Genomic DNA, 16,054 nt, shown 5'->3' on the forward strand with positions numbered 1-16,054 from the left:
ATATTATTTTTAAGTTGTATTGGGTAGTTAATCCAAATCAACAATATGTAACTGTGATGAGAGTCAGAAAATTTCTATTGTTTCTAAAAGTATTGGGAATTATCCACTGCTCCTAGAATAAATATGATAGTAGACTTGGTTCTGATATAAATATTTTTACCTTATTGAATATGTTTTCCTACTGTTCCTACAGCACAGGGCATGTTTCTATTTAATGGCTTGCTAGATATTTGCATAATTGATGTAATATTTGATAACTTTTAATATTTAATAACTTTAATGTTTTGGTAATACTTTCAGGAATACTTAAACTATTTCCTTATTAAATATGTTCAACATTGCCTTGTTTTGATTTGCTTGCCTGATAGTACAGGTACTATAATTTATTTAATGATATATTTAAATATATAGCCTTCCAAAATCTCAGGCAGCATACATGCAGAAACATTATACCTTTATAAAGTCAAAAATTTTAAATTATTTAAAGATAAAATTTTTCTCTGGCATAGCTGTAATAATGAAAGTGAATCAAAATGTATTTCGAGAGCTTTGGGGACATATCTTGAGCAGCCACCCACATCAGCAAAACATTTCTCCAAGCACCCGTATTTCTATTTAAAAATACATGCGATTTTCTCAACATAATATATCCATATTTATTCCAATGCAGAATAGTAGTTTCAATGTTCAATTATTTTGAGTTCTATTTATACTTCTAAGTTAAACAAACAAAAACAAGAATATGTTAACATTTTTATTAAGTGACCCCAAAAACCCCACAACATTTAACCTCTGAGAAACATACTCCTTTAATAGAATAAATAAATAAATACAATAAGCATTTTTTTCATAATACATATTAGGATGTATTTTATTTCATGCCAATAGCAGACTCCATGTAAAAATGAGTCATGGGTTGGGAAAAATACTGTGATCCAAAAAATTCATAATGTCTAGGATCCTATTCCAGATTATACTAGAATTAAGGAAATGAACTCACTTTCTCTTATATAGCCACGGGCCTTCGAAAGTGTTCCCAAAAACCTTTTCTCTGTGTTCCAGCTTCTCATCTGTCTTAACACTGGGAACCACAGAAAGTGGACATGCTCACGGTACAGGAAATAGAGCTTTGCACTGTTCTTTTAATGACGTGGATTTTTTGGTGAACTCACTCTATTTTGTCGTGGTATCTTTGGCTCATAGGTTTGTGAGGCAGTTTATAGCAATAGGCTATAAAAGTTTTTTTTTTTCTAAATAAAGATAATAGATCAACCAAAGTTTTGAATTCCACATGGTATTCTCAAACCCCCACACTGAAATAGGACTAACTTGCCCAGTCAGGTGATGAAGAAAGTTTCCTTGTCAAAACATGTAAATTCCCACTGAGTTTGTGTCCCTAAATTAGAATTTTTTTCCATCTCAGGTTTTTCCCCTGCTGATCACTGTCCAAAGCATCTCACTGTTCATCTTTCCCCCCAGAGTAAGTTCTATGTGCATTGACCGAGGCCTCGTTGTTGTGTACCACGAGAGCATAAGACTGACTAAGGCAAAACATTTATGGCAAAAAAGAATTTTAAAAGAATTCATGGCAAAAAAATTATATTTAAAATCATCACCTCTAAATTTGTTCATTAATTTCACGTTCCATAATTTCATCTTAATGTTTTTGAACTAATTGTCTCTTGATTCTACTTGCCACTGAGACCTTAAAAAAGCATTTGAGGGTGATATAATTGGACATTGAATGTTAGAAGATGGCTAGATGGTGGCAATACATGTTGATCAAAATTAACTCACGATAGTACTGACATGTTTTTCTAGGAGTTGGGATCATTTCTAATTTAATTGGGATTCATTTATAAACAATTTATGCTAAATATATTTCCTAAACTTTCTAAATATCTTTTTCTCTGGATATTATACCATTTTCCCCTACTCTAACTAGATTAACTGGTCATTAGGAAAAGGGAGAAAAAAAGACTGACTTGATGGAATTCAATATTGTAAAGCAGGTATTCTCATAAGTGAAAAAATGCTACGTAGATTTTACCAAGAGTTAACTGTTTTTTTCTTAGTCTTGTTCCACTTGTGAACTTTGTGTCACTTGATACTATTCCCTCATCAATTCCATGTCTGACATCTTTTTGAAAGTCAAACATATCTATCCTTGCTTCTTAGGACTTCTTTTCAGAGATCATCTTGTCTTAATCCAAAACTCTTTAGTCAGTGATCTTCTCAGGGCAGCTTTCACATCCTTGTTTCTCAATGTGTAGATGAATGGGTTGAGGGTGGGTGTGACAATGCCATAGAAGAGAGCCATGACCTTTCCCCGGTCACGAGAATAGCTAGAGGGAGGCTGTACATACATACTGATGGCTGTGAAGTAGAAGAGGGAGACCACCAGCAAATGTGAGGCACAGGTATTGAAAGCCTTCCAGCGACTTTCAGCAGAGCGGATTCTCATTACTGCCTGAGCAATGAACACATAAGTGCCCAGGATGAGGGTGAGTGGCACCAGGAGAAGTGAAGCGCCTAGTACATTGAGCTCAGTTTCATTCACACCAGTATCAATACAGGCTAGTTTCAAAAGGGCTGGAACTTCACAGAAGAAATGGTCCAACACCCTCTGTCCACATCTTGGGGCCACCACTGTGAGAGTGGACTGGACAACGGAGTTAGCAAAACCACTGATCCAAGTGCCAGCAGCCATGTGGATACAGCGTCTCTGGTTCATGATGACTGGGTAGCGAAGGGGCTTGCAAATGGCAGCGTAACGGTCAAAGGCCATGATGGCTAGAAGTATGGATTCAGTAGAACCCAGGGCCAAAAATATATAGAGTTGGGCAACACAACCCCCATAGCTAATGATCTTTTCTGCTCCCCGGAGGTTGACCAGCATCTCTGGGACAGTGCTGGTGGTATAGCAGAGGTCCAGAAAGGATAGATTGGAGACAAAAAAGTACATGGGACTGTCAAGCTGGGGATCCAGGCAGGAAACTAGGATAATGGAGATGTTTCCAAATAGGGAAAAGATGTAGGCCACCAGAAAGATTACAAAGAAGGGTGTCTCTAGCCAGGGACGGTCAGAAAATCCCAATAGGATAAAATCATGTAGCGAGCTTTGATTGTTGATCCACATGTCAGCACTGGTAGGTGAAATTCCAGGTGAGACCTTTAAATACCCACAGTTAGGGATATACATCAACAGTAAGAGGAAACCACTGAAAATTAGAGATCAGAGACACTGAGATTAAATTTTCATTTTTGCTCTAATCTGCATCTGTATCTTCATGACAGTAAAATGTCATTTGCCTCTATATCCTGATTATGATAAATTGTGGAGACAACATCATCAATGTAATATTGAAAGATTACTAAGAAAAGAATAAATACCACACCAGCAACATAGTTGGGAATTTTGCTTCTTTAATATATGTCTTCTGGTTAGCTACTCACTTCATTTGAGTTTTCATATTTTCTCTTCTAAACAGTTTTATTAGTACCACCATCAACTCTACATTCATGGATATTTAATGGTGGCGACAGAGTGTAGATTAAAACAGAAGGAAAAGGCAGAACTTCCCACAAACAGGTCAAACGAAGGCCAGCATGAAGGCTACAGGAGGATCTGCAGCCAGGGAGAGCAAAGACATCTTGGCATGTTCATCCGCTTTGTACAGATCATGGTCAGAAAACACCGTAAGAACTGCAGCACTTCATAAGGTCTGCATGATAAAAGGATGGAGTGTCAGGACTCGTTTTACCCCTTTCAAGTTTTAATGCTAGTCTTACTCAGAAAATTTAAAAATAGGGAGAAAACAGCCAGAAAAATCAAACAAAATTACACACACACAAAAACAATCAGTCCTTAGAAATTTGTTTGCTGTGAAAATGCAACTTTAAAAGTATCTGGATAAATCTGATGAAACTTTAATCTCTGGAAGAAATCACCAGAAAGAGTTTTAAATATTTAAATCCTTGAAATTTGAGGATGTATATGAATTTCTAGTCCCTCAGGATCATTCTCAGCACATATGAACTTAATCATTTTCCCTCTCCCTTCTTTATTCACATATTTTCTAATTACTGATACTATTTTTTCCACTTAAATTGCCTCTATTCTGCTCTTTGCCCATCCAAATTATGCAATTCCTTTATCATATAATTTCTAAAGAATAACTCCAATTGCAAATTTTTCCATTCCCTACAATCCCAAATTTCTTGTTTTTGTTTGACTCTTATCTTTTAGTAAATTTGTCATATTTTTCTCTAGTTGTTTTATAAAAGACATTTATAAAAGACTGGGATTTCCTCCAAATCCCAGTCATTCCATTCATCAGCTGTGTGACTTTGGAGATGTCATTTAATCTTCATGTGCTTCAATTTTCTCATCTTTCAAATGAGCATAATTATACCCATCTCAGAACTGCTGTACAAATTAAGGAATAGAGTGTACATTGCAAACATAGCTCAGTTCTTGTCTTATACTAATAATTCAATGACTATTAATGATTATTATATACTTACCTCATTATGAATCCCCAGATATATTACAATTGTTTTATTTTTGTGCATTTATACACAGTTCATAATTATATTTGTAATAATAAATATTTATTAGAGGATAGTAAACAAAATGTGACTGCTCTGAAATCAGCTCAGGTCCTCTATTTACTTTTCTGATCCTCTCATTTGCCCTACGTCATATTCTTCTTGTGATCCTGACTTAGTAGGGTTCATGTACTTAGTTGGCCAGCTCTATTTTTCAAATTGTGTCATCTGAGTTATAGACTTAGACCATGTGAATGACCATGTGAGTGACAGTGAGAAATGATGGGGATAAAAACTTGTTTCACAGCTAAACGTAAGAATCACTAAATTCAAAACTGATTTTAGTATCCATTCATTAACACTTCTAATTTCTTCATTTGCTTACAGAATAACAATTCTTTTGGTATGCAGAGGTCATCCTTCTCTTTGAATTATAATTGCATACATGTCACGTAAGATGTCAGCTGGACTAATTTCTTCTTTACCATTGTCTCTCAAATCTATCCATTAAATCTGTATCTATCTGAAAACATTAAGGCAGACATATAGAAAATAGTTCAGTGTCCTCTGATCTCTAAGTTTCAAACTATTATTCTTACTTACAATTGTTCTCTCATCTTCAAAACAACCTAGCTGGTTTGGAGAACAGCCTTTCCATTGTTAAAATGTGGCCATGTACATTTCAGTTCAAAATTCTTCAGTGGCTCTCCATATTCTGACACATTATATTAAAATGCACCCTTGGACTCAGGCCTCATATAACAAGCACTTGAACCAATGCAGACATATTCACTGATGCACCCAAACTTGTGACCGTCCCCCTTGACTCCTTGTATTTAGGCTGATGCGAAATGCCATTGTTGTTTTGTATCCTGTAAGGATCATCTCAAATGCAAAAATGTCCTTAAGTATTTCCTGCTCTCCTTTCTTACTGGTCATCCAGAATGTTTTATTTGTAATTTCTTGATGATATACTCATTTATATATATGACACATATATATATATCATGTATATATGATTTGATAATTTTTTCATGATATACTCATACATATATACTCATATATAGATATATATCCATATATGGGAGAGATAGAGATTTTTTTTCTGTCTTTTTTGTACTTGACATGTTTTCCTGACTATATCGATTACATACTTTTTTGAAAGAGTCAGCATGTGACTTTTAGAAGTAAAAGCATATGTTAAATATAATAGATATTTACTATGTGTTAATCAGTTTGAATTTAGTTGAAACCAGCAATCATGAAGCTTTTTCCTTTGGTGCTCTGATATGTTATTCCTAGATTACATTAGCATTTTTATCGTTATTTTTCACCTATGACCTCAATCAGTTTCACTCATATTTCAGCACAACCAAACCCATATACATCATTTACTAATTCAGAGCCCAAGAGGTCAAAGCAGAGTCAAAATATGCCCTATTGGCAGTTTTAGGGTTTTATTGCTAATTCTCAAATTGATGTAACTGATTAACCAATAAATAAATACATTTATTTTACTTACTAAAAACTAATGGACTTTAAATATGTCACTTCATACCCTTGTGACCTGTTTTGTTCAACCAGATCAAGAGAATTAAAATACTTGCATATAAACTCCATAGTACTTCAATGACAATTAGATGTATATTTCCTTTGTAAATTAAAAAAAACCTATACAAGACCATATATAATACAAAAGCAGTAGCTGCAATATTAGTAGGACTACTCACATGGTAAAATTACATAGAAGTGATTTTAGAAACTTCTGGGACTTCTCCTTTTTTAAACCTTGTCATTTTGTATCTCTATAATGCCACTCTTCATTCAAACTGGTGCTATCCAATTCCTTTCTTCTCCCATTTCTCACCTGGGACAGTGAGTTTTTAGGAATAGAGCCTTAAAAATATGATTACATTTTGTATTGTATCCCCAAAGAAATGGAACACATATCACTGTCAGTTGATTAGAAGATTATTATATAAATAAATTTTGATTCAATACTGAGAAATAATTTTATCTTTACATATATATGTCTGAATCCAATTTTGCCTTATCTATTATGGTCAAAGGAAGACTTCTTCTGTGTTGTAGGATTTCTTATAGAAGAATGCTTCTTAATCAGTATTCAAGTAATTCCTTGTCCAATTAAATTCCTAAAAAGACAGTTTTAGGCCGGGCGCAGTGGCTCACGTCTGTAATCCCAGCACTTTGGGAGGCTGAGGCGGGTGGATCACAAGGTCAGGAGATCGAGACCATCCTGGCTAAAACGGTGAAACCCCGTCTCTACTAAAAATACAAAAAATTAGCCGGGCGCGGAGGCGGGCGCCTGTGGTCCCAGCTACTCGGGAGGCTGAGGCAGGAGAATGGCGTCGGCCCGGGAGGCGGAGCTTGCAGTGAGCCGAGATCGCGCCACTGCACTCCAGCCTGGGCGACAGATGGAGACTCCGTCTCAAAAAAAAAAAAAAAAAAAAAAAAAAGACAGTTTTAGAATGCTACCTTCATTCTGTCTGGATTGTTTTCTTACTAGAGTCTCTTTCAGAATCTCATTTAGTTAGAACTCAGAAAATGTTCTAAATCTGAAGAAAGCTGTGTTTCTTTTCCTACATTTAAAAATTAGTAATAACATTTTCACAATCTTTATATTTTCCTACTGCTTCTCTTCCAGTAGGCACAGCTATTTGTTTCTATTAAGTGCTATTAAGTTTCTGGGATAAGTTTGGAAAGTTATGAATAAAATTAATTATATACTTTACCCGATGAAAACAGTAAAGTTATTAAAGAAGTATATGTAGCCTGTTCCCCTGGTGTTCCATATACTTCATTTGTGCCTAAATATTGAAAATATGTAGGAAATAGAGGTAAAGTGGGTAATAAGGAAATAATAGCAGTAGATAAACTCATAGAGTTAAGAGAGAAGAAAAATGGAAAGGAAAGAAAAACAATAAGACAGAAAAAGAAGTACATAAAGATAGTAAATTTTTGTCTAATACATAATAATAGTCACATAAGTAACTGTCAAATATACAAATACAAAAAGAAATGGAAGAAAAATAGAAAATAAAAATGAAAGATCTAAGACTAAATTCAGTAATTCAGCTTAAATGTCTAGAAAGGACAGCAGGGAGTACTTGCCTTTCTGACTGTATAAGAATAAAATGGAAATAGGAGAGTTTAATTTGCCTAAATCAGAAGTTAAAAACATGCTGATGATCCCCATGAGAGTGAAAACCTGGAGATGGGAGACAGAAGAATCTATAGATCTCTGGCAAATGGGGTGCACAAAAAAATGAAGAGTGATCAGAGAAGTATCTGACCACATGGTTTAAGAACACATGAAGCCCATTATTTTAAATGTTTACATCCTAATACACTCTTCATTGACTTTCTAAGCATGGCTCTAATATAATACGTTAATAAACAAAACTGAAATAATATTTAGATTTTCATTCTACCTGACTTATTTTATATACTTCTTAAGAACTTTTGCTATAGGTTTAATTCCATGCTCTCTATCTATCAGATTTCCTTGTTCCAAATTGTCATAGATTTAAACAACGTTTTGTTGCTGTTGTTGTTTGTTTGTTTTTGGGTTTGATTTTGTTTTTGAGATAGAGTCTTATTCTGCCACCCAGGCTGGAGTGCAGTGATGTGATCTCAGCTCACTGCAACCTCCACCTCCCAGGTTCAAGTGATTCTCCTGTCTCAGCCTCCAGAGCAACTAGAATTACAGATGTGCACCACCATGCCCAGCTAATGAATTTAAACAACCTTTGATTTATCTGAGTGGTAGGCCTTTTAGAGCTAAATTTTCTCAAAAATCAGTACCTTAATATCTACAATCTTTGTAATGGAAATAGCAGTTTCAATCCAGAAAAGTGGTTTTAAAAAGTACACCTAAAAATATTTAAATGAAAATATAAAGTTTCAAAGGTAAATAACGTGATTGGTAACACATATTTTTCCATCAGTCTCCTCATAATAAAATAGTATTTAACAAAGATTGGCAAACACCGGATAGTTCGTATCAAATTTTCTATCCATAAACTTAAATTTTTAAGTATATAATTGCTTTCATACCAGTATGTTCATTTTCTTCTTATAATATGCCTCTAAAGTAAGAATGTTTTTTTTACAATAGAAGAGAGGAAACTCAGGCACCAAGAGGTTATAGGACTTGCTCAAGCTTATAGATCTAGTAAATTCAGAAGAAAATATTTGAATAATACAATATTTTGAATCCTACATCAGTATACTTTTCATAAGCTTATTGTTATCTCAAACAAAAATGTATGTGGCTTGTAGAATAAACCTTTTACATTTTTTTAAATTTTTATAGTTCTACTCCTGAGTGCTCCCTTTAGCCTACTCCATGAAGCGATGACAACTTTGATTAATGTTCCCTCTCCAAATCCCTTCAGCATTTACCTGATGCTGGGTTGTAATCCATCAGTTTGTCTGGAGATGGGGAGTCCTGGAAGACTGACCTGGGGCCCAAACATGGTCCTCAGACCAGTTTGTTGTCTGAATTTCTTCTCAGCCCTCTTTAACATCAACCCAGTTCTCTCTGACCTACTGAAGGGTCAACCTCAATAAACCAACTTCAACTTATGGCCATCCATAGATGAAAGCTCTTCAGGGAGCTTTCATGCCATTATTACCTCACTCTCATACTTCTGTTTAAGCCTCCGAGATTCAAAATAATTAGCCTCTACTGCTGCCAACATGTGCAGGGGAAAATAACCAGAGGGACTAGAAAATGAGGACACCACAGAAGAAACCAAGAAAATGTTTCTAACGAAATACAAACTTTGGGCATGTGAATTTGGAGAGTCATCTAAGAAGAAAGAAAATTAGTTCAAGCAAGACTAAATCTCATGGTTGCCAAGATGATTTTTTTTCATTATACTTTAAGTTCTGGGATACATGTGCAGAACGTGCAAGTTTGTTACATAGGTACACACATGCCGTGGTGGTTTGGTGCACCCATCAACCCATCATCTACATTAGGTGTTTCTTCTAACGTGCCGCACCCCCTAACAGGCCCCAATGTATGATGTTCCCCTCACTGTGTCCCTGTGTTCTCATTGTTCAACTCCCACTTATGAGTGAGAACAAGGAGTGTTCGGTTTGCTGTTCCTGCGTTAGTTTACTGAGAATGATGGTTTCCAGCTTCATCCATGTCCCTGCAAAGGACATGAACTCATTCTTTTTTATGGCAGCATAGTATCCCATGGTGTATATGGGCCACATTTTCTTTATGCAGTCTATTATTGATGGATATTTGGGTTCCAAGTCTGCTATTGTAAATCGTGCTGCAATAAACATACATGTGCATGTGCACGTAGAATGATTTATAATCCTTTGGGTATATGTCCAGTAATGGGATTTCTAGATCAAATGGTATTTCTGGTTCTAGATCCTTCAGGAATCACCACACTGTCTTCCACAATGGTTGAACTAATTTACATTCCCACCAACAGTGTGTAAAAGCACTCCTATTCCTCCACATCCTCTCCAGCCACTCTTGTTTCCTGACTTTTTAATGATCACCATTCTAACTGGCATGAGGTGGTATCTCATTGTGGTTTTGATTTGCATTTCTCTAATGACCAATGATGATGAACTTCATTTCATATGTTTGTTGACCACATAAATGCCTTCTTTTGAGAAGTGTCTGTTCATATCCTTCACCCACTTTTTAATGGGGTTATTTCTTGTAAACTTTTTAAGTTCTTTGTATATGCTGGATATTAGCCCTTTGTCAGATGGATTGCAAAAATTTTCTTCCATTCTGTACATTAACTGTTCACTCTGATGATAGTTTCTTTTGTTGTGCAGAAGTTCTTTAGTTTAATTAGATCCCATTTGTCCATTTTGGCTTTTGTTGATGTTGCTTTTGGTGTTTTAGTCATGACGTCTTTGCCCATACCTATGTCATGAATGGTATTGTCTATGTTATCTTTAGAGTTTTTGTGATATTGGGTCTTATGTTTAAGTCTTTAATCCATCTTGAGTTAATTTTTTATAAGGTGTAAGGAAGGGGTCCAGTTTCCGTTTTCTGCATATGGCTAGCCAGTTTTCTCAACAGCATTTATTAAATAGGAAATCTTTCCCCATTGCTTGTTTTTGTCAGGTTTGTCAAAGATCAGATGGCTGTAGATGTTTGGCATTATTTCTAAGGCCTCTGTTCTGTTCTATTGGTCTATATATCTGTTTTGGTATCAGTACTATGCTGTTTTGGTATCAGTACCATGTTGTTTTTGTTACTGTAGCCTTATAGTATAGTTCGAAGTCAGGTAGCATGATGCCTCCAGCTTTGTTATTTTTGCTTATGATTGTCTTGGCTATGTGGGCTCTTTTTTGGTTTCATATGAAATTTAAAGTAGTTTTTTTCTAATTCTGTGAAGACGGTCAATGCTAACTTGATGGGAATAGCATTGAATCTACAAATTACTTTGGGCAGTATGTCCATTTTCACGATACTGATTATTCCTATCCATGAGCATGGGGTGTTTTTTCATTTGTTTGTGTCCTCTCTTATTTCCTTGAGCTGTGGTTTGTAGTTCTCCTTGAAGAGGTCCTTCACATTCCTTGTAAGTTGTATTCCTAGGTATTTTATTCTCTTTGTAGCAATTATGAATGGGAGTTCACTCATGATTTGGTTTTGTGTTTGTCTATTATCGGTGTATAGGAATGCTTGTGATTTTTGCAAATTGATTTTATATCCTAAGACTTTGCAGAAGTTGCTTATCAGCTTAAGGAGATTTGGGTCTGAGACAACGGGGTTTTCTAAATATACAGTCATGTCATCTGCAAACAGAGACAATTTGACTTCCTGCCTTCCTATTTGAATACCCTTTATTTTTTTCTCTTGCCTGATTGCCCTGACCAGAACTTTCAATACTATGTTGAATAGTAGTGGTGAGAGAGCGCATTCTTGTCTTGTGCTGATTTTCAAAGGAAATGCTTCCAGCTTTTGCCCATTCAGTATGATATTAGCCGTGGGTTTATCACAAATAGCTCTTATTATTTTCAGATATGTTCCATCAATACCTAGTTTATTGAGAGTTTTTAGCATGAAGAGTTGTTTAATTTTATTGAAGGCTTTTAAAATAAACAACCTGACATCACAATTAAAAGAACTAGAGAAGAAAGATCAAACAAATTCAAAAGCTAGCAGAAGACAAGAAATAACTAAGATCAGAGCACAAATGAAGGAGATAGAGACACAAGAAACCCTTCAAAAAATCAATGAATCCAGGAGCTGGTATTTTGAAAAGGTTAACAAAATAGATAGACAACTAACCAGACTAATAAAGAAGAAAAGAGAGAAGAGTCAAATAGACACAACAAAAAATGATAAGGGGGATGTCACCACTGATCTCACAGAAATGCAAACTACCATCAGAGGATACTATAAACACCTCTACACAAATAGACTAGAAAATCTAGAAGAAATTGATAAATTCCTGGGCACATACACCCTCCCAAGACTAAACCAGGAAGAAGTCTAATCCCTGAATAGACCAGTAACAAGTTCTGAAATTCAGGCAGTAATTAATAACCTACCAACCAAAAAGAAGCCCAGGATCAGACAGATTCACAGTCGAATTCTACCAGAGGTACAAAAAGGAGCTGGTACTATTCTTTCTGAAACTATTCCAAACAATAGAAAAAGAGGGAATCCTCCCTAACTCATTTTGTGAGGCCAGCATCATCATGATATCAAAACCTGGCAGAGACACAACAAAAAAAGAAAATTTCAGGCCAATATCCCTGATGAACATCGATGTGAAACTCCTCAATAAAATACTGGCAAACTGAATCCAGCAGCCCATCAAAAAGCTTATCCACCGTAATCAAATCGACTTCATCCCTGGGATGCAAGGCTTGTTCAACACACACAAATCAATAAATGTAATTCATCACTTCAACAGAACCAATGTCAAGATGATTTTTTTAAATATGGATTATGAAATAGGTGAATTTTTCCTTCATGTATACTTATTATTTTGATAAAGATATGACAACTTCATGCACTCGTGAAAATAATCTAAGTTTAAAATATGATTTTTATTTTTTTTTCTATTTTTTCCTATAGTGTTTCCTCATTCTCACTTAATGTATTGTATATGATACTTTACAAACATAAGACGTATTGATTCATTGGATAACATTGTCACTATGTAAATTAGGAAAATACATTTTCATTATTCATATTTAGCTGATGACAATTCCAAAACTCAGAACATCAAAGTTTCCCAAGATTACAGACAGGTAGACTAGGAACACAAACCAATGCTTTCAATTTGATCTAGTTTTTCCTCCTCCAAGTTATTGGGCATAACTAATCCAGGCCCCTCAGAGTGAAGGTTGAAATTGTAATTCAACATATATTCTGACCCACTATCTCCATTATATTAGCCTTTTTTTTCTGTTACAATCTTTTTGGAATAGTAGGAAAAATAGTAGACATGAAAATGCTAAGACTGTTTATAAATACTTAAGCAGTCTTCTTGGACAGATAAGCTTAAATACCAGACTTTGTATTTCTTTACTTTAAAAAGTATACTTGTCAGAACTACTAAGTCAACTTGATCTCAAATAATATGAAGCAAAGTTTTTGAGAGCATTTCATATCAGGCTTCAGAAATGAATTCAAATGTGTGTAGAGATTTACTTTATCATAAAGGAGTAATTTCATATCGTTAGGTAAAGGCAGAACGTTTCAATGGAGTGTATGTGTGCCAGTTGATTTAAAATCAGGAAAAAAATAAATAAATTCCTACTTTTAAATTAATTTCAAAACAAAAATTTAAATGTAGAAATATTAGGCAAAATACCTAAGATCACTAAAAGGCCTTCAATTATTGATATATTTGATACATAAAAGTATTCACACCACACGAATTTGCACATATTCATTCAGTAGTGGGTGTATAAAGACCTTTGTTGCAGTATTGTTTGCATTAGTAAAGAGCTACACATCTCATAAATGACTACCAGTCCTAAAGTTGTTAAACACATCTTCATAATGTAATATTACGCATTTATTAAAAATAGCGAGGCAAGTCTGTAGTTAGAGAACTGATATATTTAAGGAGAAAAAAGTTACAGGATCATATTTATAAGATGACACAAGATGTTATCTATCTACTAACCTATCAATATGCATATATAAATAAATGTATCTATTAAAATGCATGCACACATACAGAACTACCCCACATACACTAATATGTGTACAGAATACCTTCAGAAAAGTGAAAAATGGCAAATGGTGAGATGGAGTAAGGAGTGGAAGAGGGATTTGTTTGCCCCATAAATATCTTTATTGAGTATATTTCTTGTCTTATATTTTTTACATTTTTTGAATTTGTAAAATAATGAGCACAAAACAACAGCATTATGATGACCTTCCTGGGAAGTTTCCTGACGCGTGCATGTAGAGTTTAATTCTATTATGAAAAAAATGTGCTTGGAATCTGAAATGAAATAAACCAACGTTTTACCTAATCAAATTATCTTCATTACTCCTCTATTTTTAAAACTTCATGGTTTTAAATACAAATTTGTTTCTCAAAGTAACATATGTATGTAATTTAAAGTCAAATAGTTCTATGTGGATTTAAAAAACCAACAACTTGTGTTCCACTCCCTCTCCACATAAGCACTTTCAGCTTTTGCATTTTTATCTGGCAGTTTCTTAAATATTTCTAACTTAATCCGACATTTTCAAAAATTCAGTACTTTTGAGTGTCAGATACTGCTTTGTGCACTTGGAACACATCAGTAGATAAAAGAAATATCCCTGCCTCTTGTGGGTTAAAATTCTAAGGCATGTCAGCGGAGAAACCAAACTCTATAAAATTTTTCAAACACGTTAATTCTGAACCATTATAAGTAGTTGTGTGACACAGGGAAACACAAACCCAAGAAGCCTTGAGTAACTCGTGTCAAGGTTACAACCCTGCTTTATATATTTCTGGGAAGCAGAATTTACAGGCTAAGTCATAAATTAGTACATTTAGATGGAGGGGGCAGGTATCCATCTTTTAGGCACATTTTTTAATTGTTCTGATTTTAGCCTCATTCTGCATTTGCCTTATTAGAAACACAATGTTTATCCTTCTTAAGCCTCCAATGATACTGCAGGGTTCTGCAGTACAAATTCCCTTTATTCTTACTGCTGCTCCCACCCCAAATTCCTCTAAAAGCAGTTAGGTCTCATATTTTTGTTCATAAGTCACTTACTACCTTTCATCTATTTTCTATCTTACAAAAGCTTATTGACCTTTTCTCTGCTTTCAGCTCCTCTCTACTTCTATTTATTCTTTTAGATTTATAGTATTTTTATTTAGTATAATTTGTAGGGTGTTTATAACGGAATGGAAATAAACACTTCCGTTCCATGTACCACGCTTAATCAGAACTCTTTATTATTTGTCATACTATTTAGGTTACTGATTATGATAATGAGAAAAATTTGTGCTGAGTTTGAAAAACTGCACCTTAACATTTTATTCATTAAAAATTTGTACAGTTGTCTGGGCACGGTGGCTCATGCCTGTGATCTTAGCACTTTGAGAGGCCGAAACGGGAGGATCATCAGAGGTTAAGAGCTTGAGACCAGCCAGGCCAACATGGCCAAAACCCGTCTCTACTAAGCATGAAAAAACAATCACCCAGGCGTGGGGGCACATGCCTGTAATCCCAGCTACTTGGGAGGCAGAGGCAGGAGAATCATTTGAACCCGGGGGGTGGAGGTTGCAGTGAGCTGAGATTGCGCTGCAGCACTCCAGCCTGGGAGACAGAACGAGACTCTGTCTCAGTTATATATATATATACAGTTATAGCTGTAAAAATGTAAGGTATCATATTGTTTTTACTCATGATGGATATCATTGGAAGCCAATGACCTGATTTCTATCTTCCAGAGATAATGACCTCTTATCCTTAGCACGTTCAGGATGTTTTCATCTGGAATGTAGTTTTCTTTACTCCACATATGTTTGCAGTTTTATTTCTTCTTTCAAAATAATACTCAGTGGTCAGTAGCAGATCTATTCTTTACTGTGAATTTCTCAAACACATAGACATTCAATATGCTTGCCTTCTTGTTTTATTTTGCATCTAGTAAAACCTTAAATTGCTTTTTAATTCTTTTATAAGTCATGAAATACCTTTTAGAGGAATATTGTATATTATTTGTGGACAGTGCTAGCATCTTCTAATCACTCACAATGATAAACCTATAGTGGTACATAAACTATTACTGATTGAATGAATCTCATCTATAAGTTGACACATCAGTTCTTAGTGCATATTTCTGTTTAAAGGGCAACTCTTAAAGGGTAGAGATCACAGTTCATTTTATGTCATATAAACTTATTATTGACTGAGTTTTTATGTAATTTATAAATGGTGTTTGTTTGTTTTTGAGACTGAGTCTCGCTGTGTAGCGCCATCTGGAGTGCAGTGGCATGATCTCGGCTCCCTGCAA

At 34.9% G+C, this 16,054-nt stretch overlaps 1 protein-coding gene and 1 long non-coding RNA gene across 2 annotated transcripts in view; both read right to left on the reverse strand.

Moving 5' to 3' along the window:
- Positions 1 to 2,194: 2,194 nt before the first annotated feature.
- LOC106997833 (olfactory receptor 2B6-like) lies at positions 2,195 to 3,139 on the reverse strand. Its single transcript, XM_015135663.3, has one exon. It carries the CDS (start codon positions 3,137 to 3,139, stop codon positions 2,195 to 2,197), a length of 945 nt encoding a protein of 314 aa, XP_014991149.2.
- Positions 3,140 to 3,409: 270 nt separating this feature from the next.
- Positions 3,410 to 16,054, reverse strand: part of LOC114677651 (uncharacterized) — a 93,462-nt gene continuing 80,817 nt past the window's right edge. The window contains exon 2 of the long non-coding RNA XR_013416924.1: positions 3,410 to 3,725. This is a non-coding gene — a long non-coding RNA (uncharacterized LOC114677651). The remainder of the gene's footprint in view (positions 3,726 to 16,054) is intronic.

This window comes from Macaca mulatta, chromosome 4 (assembly GCF_049350105.2).
Source record: "Macaca mulatta isolate MMU2019108-1 chromosome 4, T2T-MMU8v2.0, whole genome shotgun sequence".
Classification (NCBI taxonomy): domain Eukaryota; kingdom Metazoa; phylum Chordata; class Mammalia; order Primates; family Cercopithecidae; genus Macaca; species Macaca mulatta.

Bases quoted from the DNA above. Each gene is read 5' to 3' on its own strand.
- LOC106997833 (XM_015135663.3), bottom strand. From the start codon at position 3,139: ATGTGGATCAACAATCAAAGCTCGCTACATGATTTTATCCTATTGGGA.